The sequence below is a fragment of the Tauraco erythrolophus genome, chromosome 2, assembly GCF_009769465.1.
Source record: "Tauraco erythrolophus isolate bTauEry1 chromosome 2, bTauEry1.pri, whole genome shotgun sequence".
Classification (NCBI taxonomy): domain Eukaryota; kingdom Metazoa; phylum Chordata; class Aves; order Musophagiformes; family Musophagidae; genus Tauraco; species Tauraco erythrolophus.
In genome coordinates, this window is record NC_141466.1 from 109,226,030 (window position 1) to 109,239,556 (window position 13,527).

The following is a 13,527-nucleotide window of genomic DNA, read 5'->3' on the forward strand; positions in this document are numbered from 1 at the left end:
AATACTCTGATATTCTTTTAAACATTCTGATAGCATTGGTCACTCTATAGTTGAGCTACAAATTTTTTTATTTTTTAAAATACTGTACGGTAAGCCACTGGAGGGCAGCATGATCTGTTTGGATAATGGCATGATGGCCATACAGTTGGGAAAGAAATGGACCATCACTGGAGAAGAATTAGAACACTCTATTACCTACAGAATCTATATCCATCTCATCCTGCCTTTTTTACTCGCTCTCTTCTTTCTCTGATAAAGAAAAGGATTTAACAACAGAAACTTCATTTGTACCCAGGAAGTGAAATACAATGACAACTTGTAAAAATTACTTGTTCCCATAATGACATAGTAAAGAGCAATAAACGCCTTTCAAGAACAATAAAATCTGAATTAAAATACGGGCCTTCGAAATCTGACATATTGCTTCACAGCACAGCATTGTACATAGCGCAAATTCTTCAGAGAAGGAGAGATAGTTTTATTTAGAATGAATTAATAATTCTTTTAAACATTCACGCATTTCCAAGATCATTAACATATTCTTCATTTTTCCTGTTTGCCTGTAGCATGTTGCTACTTTTTTTTTTCCTTTCTTTTTTTTTTTTTTTTTCTTTGCCCCCCTCTAACTTGATAAATATTCTTCTTGGAGAAAGCAGGGAGTGGGGGAACTGGGAAACTGCCAATGACACTATGTGCTGTAAATTCCTGCTTAGGCATCATTTATGACTTCACAATCTAATTAGTATCTCACACTATGGTAGAAATTTACAATGTCAAAATTGAAGTAATGCAGCGTGAGGTCATAAGCTTTCCTGCATAAGTAGAGCACAGCACTAATGAATTGTGGTATTAATGCACAAGTTTAAATAGAAAACACAGCTCAACAATCAAAACTTCACCTTTGAGGGAAGTAGTGTACGTCAGCATTCTAAATGCGAACATGAGAGGTTGAGCCTTCCAGTTCAGCTTTCCAATAGTAAAAAGAAATGGCAAAATTCGTTATTTCTAAACCACATACAGCTAACTAACGCTCATGACAATAACTATATCTTCCTTTAAAGTCTAGTATTAATAAAAGGCAGTTACTTGGACCATAATTATGGCATCTCTGATACCCAAACCTGAAGCTTTTATGGGGCTTATGCAATTAACTACTTAAATGCATCGTAACACTTGCTTCTCTGACAGGGAAGTATTGATTTTTTAATCATTTTCAAGTCTCCTCTAGCACAAATAAATGTACTACAGTTACAGTTAATGCACTGTGTACATGCATTAAACACTGGCATGACACAATTTATTATTTTGTGATATATGGAACAGAAGCCTACCCTTTCAGAAAGTAACATCCTTGCTATAACATTAGTATTTAAACTAAAGTCTCGTTGATGCTTGAGAATTCTTGTGCATCAAGAATGTGGAAGACTGTACATAATAGGTTACATTAAAAAAACAAATAAACAAAAAAAAAACACAAAACCAAAACAGAAAATCAAACTCTGCACAGGAACAGACAGAACTGAAAATAAATCTGTAGCACTAGACCAGCAGGGTATTAAATGCTGAAATTAAAAGTATCCAAGACTAAAAGATACAGTATATATTTTCCTAAAGGTGTCACTGTGGTACCTGTAGCTACTTTCTAAAAGATGAATCTACTATAATTTTACCTATTTAATTTTTTTAGTCACATTCTGTTAAGACGCATCTGTCAAAATAATAAGCGTACTATATTTTAGTACATTCAAAGTCACATTTTGTGTATTTTAATTATGTAGTTTTAATGTCTTGCTATATAATATGCATTTAATATATTATAAAGCTAAAACAGTATTTAAAAGCCCATGATTGCTGCATGTCATTGTGTAGCAGAGGGCACAAAAAAGACCAATAAAGACAGATGGTCCATACAGTTTATGTTGAAGTCATATATCTAAATATAGATATCGCTACACAGGTCATTACAAATAAGCCTTTCCCCTGCGTGCATGCACACACATGTACACAAAAATGAAGTTGGTAAGTAAAGAGCAGTTAATTTTGTTTTGTTTGAAATAATATCATTTTAGTTTTAGACTCGAAGACAGATGCCAGCATTTCACTCTGAACAGATGGTAATTCCATCTAATAGTGCATCTCTGTATTAGTAAGGTCTGTTGTGTATACAAACAGTAATAAACACTAGGTAAGGATCAAAATAAATTTTAATCGTTGACATTAAATTCTGGCAGCCACTGTTCTAAGGATACAATACTCCTTTCTCAAGTCTGTCAGGTTTACTAATACAACTGCTAAAGCTTTTCCATACTCTGCCAGATTCTTGTCCCAGGAATAACATATTTATACTATGCCTAAATTTAAAAGGCTTACATATGTTTGAGTAACTACTGTTCAGCATACTGTAGGTAGATACTTGTGTGCTCTTCCACAGAAGCCTTCAATTAGCCATTCTGAATAGTTTAGGAAGGTAACAGTAACAAAATGTATGTATTTTTTAAATTATTGTTCAGTTGAATTCAAAATGTATACATACAAATTAAAACAGAAATGTTCAGTAATTTGAGAACAAAAACTTAAAGAATTTTTTTTTTTTTTTCCATCTTGGAGTTTACCTTGCAGGTAAAGTTACATGCCTCGCCATTGTTCATCCATTTCATTTTTGCTACAAGTTATTAGTCCAGAGGACAGAGATTGACATAGCATTCCTGGTATGCTCTTTTCTTTCTCTGCACTTCACAACACTATCAGTCATTTCAACAATAAATGAGTTAAGAAATAATACTTATGTCTTCTGACAATAATTTGATTTTTTTTTAGAGGATTCTTTAGAGTCCATTTTGGACTCTTTCCCAAAAAGAATAAAAACCACCCACAATGAACATGAAAAGAAAATTTAATAACACAGCTATGTTACAATCATATTTCTTTAAAAATAGATGTAAGACACAGTATTTTTTAAAAATCATGAAAAATATATTGCTTCCACCATATGGGACAACCAACAACTCACCAACCGATTTAAGATGCAGCATATTGAGCTGACCATATGTTACAGTGCTGTTGAATGGCTGAGTGATTCATGCCCGTCACATTCTAGTATATCAATTAAAGCTCCTTGAAGTCTGCATGATTTGTGTCTCTGTTATTAAACCCTGCTAATTCATCCCACTTACACATCTGTTATAAATCTCTAGGAGTGCTGCATGATTCATGGCAATCTGTGAGCATGGTACAGCAAATTCTTCTCCTTGTAATTAACAGTAAATTGTTTTACTGCCATGCAATGAATTTTTCAGTTATATTGCAAATGAACCTCTAAATGCACAGTTCTTTCCTAAGAACTGACTTATATCATTAGGCAATTAAAAAGCATTGCTTTGAACCAAAAGCTTTTAATCAAGAGGAATGCAACTTAAACATAGCTTAAAAACCTTGCAAATTTGACACGGAGGGAAAAGAACAAACTGAGCTATTTTCTGAAGTATAATACGTGGTTGGTAGGGGAGAAGAAACAAATACCTTTTGAGCCCCTACTAATTTCCTAAAACTCGAAGAGCAGTTCAACTACAGCTTGGAACACTTGGCAAGACAAGTTTGCGCAGATATTATTTACCGCAGAAGTTACTCAAGTCATCTGTCATTACGAAATTTCTCAGATTACTTTACACTTTTCTAATTGTAAAACAGTGTCTTTATTCTTGAAATAAATAATTGGATAATTAGCCAAGCTGAATCATCAGAGGATTCCAATGCCGCTCAAGTGTTCTTGTCAAAGGTGAAGCAAATTCATTTCAGCTTTGCCTCTGCAGCTTTCTGAAGAGGCTTTGATTTTTTTCCTGCTACATTCTTGGCAGCAGCCTCAAATTCATGAGTCCATACATCAAGTCAGTAGTTTAACAACAAATGAAATTAAATTCAAAGAAGGGAAACTAATTGAAGGACAGCAACAAAAGTGTTTGGTAATGTGCTTTTTAATATGGCATGCCACATTTGCATGATAATTTTTCCTTTTCAGCATGGAGCAGAAAGTGACTAGCTTAATGAGGGATTATTCAAGACAGGAATGAACAAAATGCATTCATAACTAAGAACAAAGATTGTATTATGAAACGGAAACAGGCAACTGCCGAGAAGTAACTGGATGATTGGTTTATGCATTATGAATAAAAAGGTAGAAAAATATTTATATTAGTATTCACTAATGACTATATATACAAGATTGTTGTAATTAAAATTATAAATTAACATATTAAGAGTGCTTGTTTAATCACTTTGGGTCCTATTCACAATGAAGAGACTTATGTACATGCATGCAAAACAATCCGTGTTTTCAGGCCAGCAGCAAATGGCCCTCATATTTCTCTTCTGTAACAAAGGAAAATATATATTACTTATTACCTGGTTAATGGCTATTTGTGATTTTAAAATTGAGGTATAGCTTTTGGTAGAAAAGCAGTCTATGACAGGCATAAACAAATGCTGTATTGCCATGACAAATGGGTTGAGGCTTTTGAAAAGGGCTTGCACTGGACCTTATTCATGAATGGGAAAAATGGACAAATTACTCAGATTAAAAGGGTAATCAAAAAGAAAATGACATCAAGGAGTGTAAGACAGCCCAGAAAGCCCATCAGCATCATTACCCCAGCAAACCCAGAGGCAACTCCAAAGCCACCAATACAACTGCTTGAGAAGTCTGCCAAGAAGCCAGATGCAGCTGGTGCTGGAAGAATATCTTCTACAAATTAGCTTCTGAACCCTGTAATTGCCATCAAAAGCAAAGGACCAGGAATACAATGTGCTGGGGTGAACGGCAGCAATCACAAAGCCATACTGTGGTATCTCTTAAAAAATGCTTTTTTAAATGAAGTTAAAAAAAAATAAGAAGGGCAAAAGAAAGACGAACTTAATTACAAGAAATAAGCTCAGTCACACAGTAGTTAATGAAACATAGCTGTATAGATTGTTTAAGGCACCCTTTACTACCTGATTTGAGAGGGGTAGGATAAGCAATTGTACCAGTCCAAGCACTGACATGCCTAATTCCATCCTGTAAAAACATCAGAAATTGCTGGGAATAAAAAGGTCTTTCTCTGCCTGACTGAAAAATTTGGAAAACATGTATGTTTTGTCTTGGTAGATGCTGCAAAAAATGCAAGAAATTAATAATTTCGTGCAAACACAGTGTCAAAAAAAAAAAAAATCACTTTTAAGGGACCAGGTCTTTTACTAGCATCAGCTAGTAGAGTTCTATAGATTTGAAGGTACCAACTCAGAATCCTACCCAAGATAAAACCACAGAGCAAAAAGCACTTCTGAAAATAAAAAAAAAATTGCCTAAGACCTGGTAACAATGACAGATTAAAAGCTATTCTCAAAATTAAACAGGAATTTGAACTCAGCAGAACCTGGAGAAAATAATAAAGTAAAATGTAGCTCTAGATGTTGAGAGGAAAAATGTTAATTACTGTCCAGTATTGCTTTGAGTTACATACATGCAGTTCCATTCGACGATCTTGGGGTAGCAAAGACAAAAAACAAAGCTCAAATTAGATTCCAAATTTTCAGATCAAGTATCAAAAATGAACTTTCCTTTCAGTGATAGGACAAGGGGAAATAGCTTTAAACTGAAAGAGGGTGGATTTAGATTAAGAGCTAAGATAGAAATTCTTCACTGTGAGGGTGGTGAGGCAGTGGAACAGGTTGCGCAGAGAATTTGTGGATGCCCCACACCTGGAAGTGTTCAAAGGCCAGGCTGGATGAGGCTTTGAGCAACCTGGTCTAGTGGAAGGTGTCCCTGAACATGGGAGGGCGGTTGGAACTAGATGATCTAGATGGTCCCTTCCAACCCAAACCATTCTATGATTCTGTGATCTATCAGCCAAGACTTTCAATAGCATGTGCATAAAATTGCAGTGCATGAAGACTATTTAAAATACCACAGGAATTGTGGAATGTGCATCCTTAGTTCAACATTTAAAATATTATCAAAAAACTATGAAATACTTTTTAATTGAGTCTTTAAAAGCCAACTATCTGCATATTTGTAACCGAACATACCAAACTAAGGTTCTATTTCTGTTCAGTCACCTTCTCGTTGAGTAAAAGACATGGGTTAATTCTCTTCTTCCATTAGCTTGACATGCTTGCTTTGATCTTTCATCTCAATACTGCACTACCCTGTAACACTGATCTTCCAACACTTTTTATCATTCTCAGGCATACCTGTGTAAATTCTTCTATTTATCACACCGATTCTTCTTGTTTGTTTTATATGCATTTGTGACAGCTCCCACTCATATTTTTTATAAAACAACTCAATTCTTATTAATTCTATTTTGTTTGCTTCTCTCTCTCTCTCCTCAACGTTCTTCTGGCTCAATTGTTGTCTTTTATTGCCTTTTACACATATCGTGGCTGTATATATTGGTGAGGAGGAGATTTTTTTTGCCAGTCTGACAGACGCAAGGACATATAGCAGATTTTAGTTTTCTTTTACTCTCCTCCTGCAAAGCTAGTCATGAAATATCTCCGGTATAGATGCCTATACTGAACCAGGTTAGATAGGATCTACTTGCTACGTTTACTTCTGGATTATTTTAACTCATGTTAAGTTATACTCCAAAAGACTTTTCATTGAAAGATCAGACCATTCCTGATGGTTCTGTTCCCTTAGGTCTTTTCCCTAAATGCTGGCTCTGACTGCAGAAATGTCTTTCGTCTTTTAAATCTTCTCTCAAAACCTCTTACTTTTCTTCCTCAGCATTTTTGTTTCTAATGATTTCACGCCCTTGTTTCTGCCCTTGTTTCTATTTGTTGTGTTACGCTGTATAAAAAAAAAAAAAACACAACACGTTGCCAGAGAAAAAGAAAAATGATAGATTTTGAAGAGCATCTTTTCTTTGTAGCTGTTTTTGAACTAACCTAATGGGTATAAACAAAGCTTAAAAATTACTTGAGACTTCTAGCAGCAAATTTTAGAAGGCACTGGCAATTCTAAAAACAAGCCTCTTGCTAAAATACATCAGTTGGATGGATACTCAAAAATCATAGTCATCAAGGTACCCATTGATTTAAATGTTACATGAAAAATCGGTATACTCCACCCATGGAAGAGGCAGAGATGGTTTTCCACCATCCTCCTCAGGATCAGAGAAGAATTAGTCTAATTTAGTATAACCTTTAGCTCAACTTGGAACACAACTCAAAGCTCCTGGACTGTATTGTGATGCAAGGGGACCATTGTGCTGGAGCACATTTTAGTCGAGACTTCCTCTGAACAGCTCCCTTTGCCAGGGCATGGAGGGGGACTGGCATGGAGCCAAGGAGGCTGTCTCAGTGCCAGGGAGGCATTCCTTCATCAAACAGAACTCCCCAACAGCCCTAGAAAGGCAATTTTAATTTCATTTTGCACTGTTCAATGACACAAAAGAATATTAATAGACTAAGACTCGATCATCTATTTTCACAAACGATGGGAACTGGTTTCTCCTAACTTTGTTCCGAGTTTGAACTTGCTTTGATCTAAAAGTTGTCACATAAGTAGTGTTTCTTTGGAAATACAGTTTTACAGAACTTCACAAAATGGAACATACACACACACAAAAAAAACCACCACCACCACAAACCTGGAGGGAGATGGTTAAACAATTTTCTCCAGAAATGAAAAAAATTGAATGGTGCAAGATAAAACTGTGTGCAAAATTTAAGTGTCTTAACCTCTAGTTTGTCAAAATTTAAGACAATCAAGGAAAAAAGCATCTACTTAAGAACAAATGGAAAGAAAATTACATAGACAGATGAAGAACAGAGAACAGACTAGAGGTAATATTCCAACATCTTAAATTCCACTTGAGTTCATGCAGATAAAGCTGTTTACTGGCTCCGGACAACTCCTTATTCCCTGTCTGGAAGCTCCCGTATCTCTTCATTGATTATGCAGAGGAGCTTTGATAGAATTCACGCAACTCAAATCCAGCCCTAGGGAGCCTAGGAAAACATTTCTGCACAGCAGAAATTTTCAGTTTTTTTCCTACGGGAGACCAAATTACGTAAGAGTGGTGAATTCAAAGATCATCACCACAACATCCATACAACAACCTCACTAATTGCTTAACTGAAAATGCTAATATTGTGAAAGCAATGTGTTTTAAATGCCTGTACAAAAGGAAATCAAAATGTTAAGTAGGCAGCTCTCTGCAGGTGACCACCAGTATGTTACATAACATGGATTTTGAGCTTATATTTACAGTATTAAAGAACTGTACTGATGATCTCTCTTCCATGAACAGAGAGACTTGTGAAGCTGATTTTCCTAATAATTTCTCTCTCTAAACCCTCCTGATCCTCTGTTGTCTAAGAAGTGAGTTCATATCAGTCTTTTCCTCCAAGTCAATACAGGCTTTCTCCATCTCTGTACAGCACTGATGCTTATTTTCTCCTAAATTTGTAGAAAGTTGGTACCTTTGAAGAGTCTGACGAATGTGATTGAAATTAACTCAAAGACTAAAAATTTATTAAGGTGCAGAGGCACATATATGCAGTTTCTTAAACATTGCTTCCATAGGAAAGTGAGTATACATACCTACAAAGAAAAATGTCACAGATCTCAGGGGTAAATAAACAAATATTTTCAAAAGAGCAGACCCAAACTATGTATGTCACTTCTGATTTAGACACACAAATACACTATGTAGACGTGTTAGAGTTTAATACACAAGCCATGCAGCTCCTTCCTCACGGGTTAAGCAAGGCTTTGGCACAGCCTGTGCATTTTGCATGCCCTGTCATGCAAACACGACACACACTAAAAAACCCCAACAACAATTAACTTCTTAGCATCATAAATGAATGAACGGGTTCAGCTACATGTATGTACAGTTCCTGTTTAAATAAACAGGAACAAAAATACACATATCCATAGCTTGCAATTGAGAGAGCAGTACACAAATCCTATTGCCATAATAGTGTACCTTAAACCTTCACTGAAAACATTTTAGTTTTAATCTGTCAAAATAAACAAATAATAATTAAGCAAGTCACTTTGTATTAATATAACACCTACCCCTGTCACTGTGCATCAAACTACGCTCATCTTAATGGTATTCATTAGTAAACTGTGTGTCAGCTCTGCACTTTGATACAGATTGCTTCCTTACCAGCTGCCAAGGTTTGCCCCATGCCCGGCTCACTGGTTACGCAACCAATTTGATTGCAGAGAGTAACAGTAAAGTTGTAGGTCCCGTAAGGTTTTAATCCCGTCGCTACATAAGACAGCTCATGAGCCTCCGCTATATGCAAAACCTGCAAAGCAAACAGAATGGAAGATGAAAGTTGGTTAAAAATATTTTCATTCCTATCAACTGACGACACGTTCACTAACAAGAAACTTGCCTCTGAATTTGCAGATTCCTTCATTTAGATGTGGAAAAGCCTGAAAAGACCGAGTGAGGGAGAGGACTATTTTGGAGAATTCGAACAAGCTAGGATTTAGGCGATAATACTTCCCATCACACTGTTTTATGAGGTAATAAGCCAGTTCCTGAGTGGATAAATGAGGAAACAAAGTTATTGCCTCATAAAACTGTGTGGTGGTGCAGTTATCACTACAAACAGTGCAGCTATAAGGCAGATGACAAAGATGACACTATTAAGAGGTGAAATCTGACCACTACTGAATGAGTGACGTGATTAGTGGGCATTATAAGGGAGAAGAATAACTAATACCTACAAACATTTGTATCTGCTTTACTTTACCATTACTTCCAGCTATCAGAGAGAGTGGAACTGAATAAACCATTTTATTTAGATAACTTTTTTATCAGATGTTTATTTAGATGAAAAATCTTGCAAGCCTGTAACCAGAAAGAATTTACATTTATGTATTGTTTCAACAGCCCCAGGAGCAATAGTAACTCCACTTCACAGACAAACTGAGGCCCATCTGTGATACCACTGAAAGACAAAATCAGCTCTGAAACAAGAAATACAGATCTGGCCAGACCACCAGATCCACTCCCACATTCTGATTACCTATCATGTTTCTTTGCTCATTCCTAAGCTTTTAGCTTACTACTACTGCCATGGTATTTGTTTGCCAAACCCAGCCACTCAAAAATTACAATAGTATTTTTAAATCACATATTTAGACTTTATAAAGTTGGTTGTCTGCTACTTTAGGCTTCCCCACTTCAAAGATTTGTCCATTATCCAGGAAGCCAGACAGGTACCACCTTAATGAAAATGCACAATCCTACAAAACAGCATGGCTTTAAGCATATCAGCAAATATAGCAATAAAAGGGAATCAGAACATGAAAAGATCAAGTCAATTTAAATGTTGTTGCTCAATCTCATCCCTCTTAATTTTGAATTTCACCCAATACTGAAAGCAAGTCAGCTCAGGAATACAACTTAAAACCTGAAAGCAGTGTATAACATTACAGAGCACTCACAATAAACTGATTGATGGTGAAAAAGTTAGATCAGATGATACACAGAAAAATCAGGGAAACAATTTATTGCAACGTCAAGGACATCAGACCTTATTAATTTTACTAGTGCCAGTTAGAAAAAACTTAATGTAACTAACAATAATACCTGGGAAAATGGTGGCAAGAACCTTTGCTTTGTCATCAAACTGATGCTGTATCCCATCACTTCTCCTCTTGCTAAATTATCTTCAGGTTTTTCCCATGACACATTGAGGGAATATGGTGAAAGAGGGAATACTGATGGAGACGGCATGAACACTGGGGCTAAAAATCAAATTAATACGATAACATTCATAAAACAAGTGAGCAACGCAGGCAATGCAAGCTTTCTCACTGTATTTGTAAAACACCATTTCAGACAGTCTTTTTCTTTTTTAACCTTATTTTCAAGTCTAACAGGAATTTTCAGACTATTTTGATAGTACATAAAAAGTACCTCACCCAAAACACTGCCTATGTCTTCAAAGAAACACTAATCAGCACTAAAGTCCTAACCCCTGTAGCAGGTAGGAAAGTACACACAAATGAAAAAGTCTTGAAGAAAAACTTCATGCAACCTGGGAAAAAACTGATAAAAGCAAAAAGTGTTCAATACTTCAGCATCTTAAAAGCAATTCTGTTTGCCAGGCCAGTTCGAAATTAACATGTCTCTCACTTCTTACAAAACAGTTCCCCTGTCTTCCATAGTAAATCTGTAAAAGGATTGTTTGCACTGCAGTTAAATCCCCACCTGATTACTCTGTAATAATAGGATACCAACTCATGGCACTTCTGCTACATACAAACAACCACACTAATGGACCTCTTCCCAAATACAATTTAACACTTTTATAACATATAGTATTTAAGAACAGATAAGCACAAAGACTCATTTTGAAAGGGGAATTACTTTAGCCTGCTGTTTTGCAGGAGCAAATGACTGAGGATATGATTTTTTCAAGCTAATAGCAAACAAAAGCATCAGTGATGCAATGGAGATGTTTAATTGCAAAACACGGGCTCTATTAGCCTAAAAATCTTAGATTTCTAATGAACACATTAAAATAAAAAGCTGTTATTTCACATAATATGCCAAGCCGCAAGCCCTTCTGAAAATCCAAACAGAAGGATTGTAACAAAAGCCATTGCGAACTGGTTAAACTTCTGAAAAAAACGGTCCATATTATGACCCTTGGCCTCCACAAAAGCGTATGAAAAGTTTCAAGCACTATACTCCTGGAAAGGTAATCCTCTCAAGATCTTCAAAAGAAATTGTGTTCTAAACAATCAAAGCTTCAGTTCAGGAAAACTCATCTGACCATCCTTTCTGAATATATGTACCTTCTTGGACAACATCAACCAACTGCTAAGACATTTGTGATAAAGTCTTTTTTTTTTCATGTTTCCTCCTTTTAAAGATCATATAAATAACAACTGGAAAAACAGTGGAGAATTCAAATACTGCTTGGTAGATTTTGCAATCTTGTTGTTTTGAAACTTTGGTTTAACTGACAAGGATTATTTTCTTCAACAACATGATTTTATGGTGAAGAGAATGTTTTTGCTTAACATGCTAAGTTCTGAGATAATATGACCTGTCTTTAATGAGTTAAAAAAATCACTAGACACATTTTATTAAAAACAAATTACGAATGCATTCTAATTTAGTTTTTCCTTTTATTTGTATCAAACAAATTCAAACTAATACTTACCAGCCTCTCCTGTTCTTCCTGATACCCAGTCTGAAGATATGCTACCTGCCATGTTTACTGCTAGCACATAAAATTCGTACTCCGTGAATGGCTCCAGATCAGTAACTGTGGTACTGGTCTGCGGTGGAGCCAGGGCGTTCTCATTAGGAGACTCCATAACTGGTTGAGGACTGAGCCATCCACTGCTTTGAAAAATACGAATTTCGGGAGTAAGAAAGTTTCCAGATGGTTTTAATTTTTTTCTCATATAAAGCTCATATCTTATAATTATGCCTACAGAAAAAAAGCAAGTCAGAAAAATTAGTGCATTTAAACAATTTCTGGAGTTCTATTAAAATACCAACACCAATATATTTAATGAGCTAACAAACAATCAATTTCATAGAAAATACACCATAAGTTTTCCTATTTTTATTTCTGCTATTTTTCATCCAAATGCTCACTTTGGCATTTCTTGCATTACATTGTTTATTTTCCCCTCCATGAAACTTGAGGATTTGAAAATAAATGGCTAGATTACAGTATGAATTATACTACCCTCACTGGAAGACAATACCCTAAGGTTTTGATCAAATGTTACTAAAATTACTTCAGGCCTTTGATTTTCAAAGGGATATTTAATTTTTATTTATTTTTTTCTTTTTAACACAATGAGTAGATAATTTTAGAACACGCAGTATAGAAGATATGTGCATGTGCGTGAGTTTTCCATCAACGTAAACCTATTACGCACATAGGAAGGTCTCATCACTTTGGAAGAAACACACTTCATTGTTGTGGTATGAAGTGATACACGATCTAGGTTGGATCATGGAAGCGGTTTAACTGTAGAGATAGACTGTAAGAAAGCTGACTATATATAGTCAGGTTTCCCAAATGGGAACTGGAGAGATTGCTTGGGAGAAACAGCTTCTCTCTTTGTCTTTCCAAAAGACCATGAAATCTCACCAGTCATCAAAAGAAATACGAGAGTATTGCTTAAATCTGCCTGTGCTGGCAATTACATGCACATAATGGCTATGGAGTAAACTGGGAAGAGTGTAGGCTACAGGTTGAGGGACCAGTGCTGAAAGAAAATATCACGAGCTGCGTTGTAAGAACTGCCCCTCTAAATACATACAGGCATTACTGTGAGGGCATTCTTCCTATTTAATCTGGTAATAGCTGGCAAATGAGATTTTCTAACAGAAAGCTGAGCTCCCCCTACGTTGATGCTCATTTTGCGAACCGATCAAAACGCTTATTGTCACATGCACAAATATTTGTAAGTGCAAGTTCACAGAACTCCATTGCACGTATATTAAAAGATCCAATGTTTACCAATAAAATCTATGGCATCACAAA

General features: G+C 35.7%; 1 protein-coding gene across 1 annotated transcript in view; it reads right to left on the reverse strand.

Moving 5' to 3' along the window:
• Positions 1–13,527, reverse strand: part of USH2A (usherin) — a 397,560-nt gene that overhangs the window by 291,603 nt on the left and 92,430 nt on the right. Inside the window, exons 17-19 of the mRNA XM_086629442.1 lie at positions 12,184–12,456; positions 10,599–10,756; positions 9,159–9,303 (exon numbers count right to left, since the gene is read on the reverse strand). Of these exons, the coding sequence (XP_086485568.1) occupies positions 9,159–9,303; positions 10,599–10,756; positions 12,184–12,456 (576 nt within the window). The remainder of the gene's footprint in view (positions 1–9,158; positions 9,304–10,598; positions 10,757–12,183; positions 12,457–13,527) is intronic.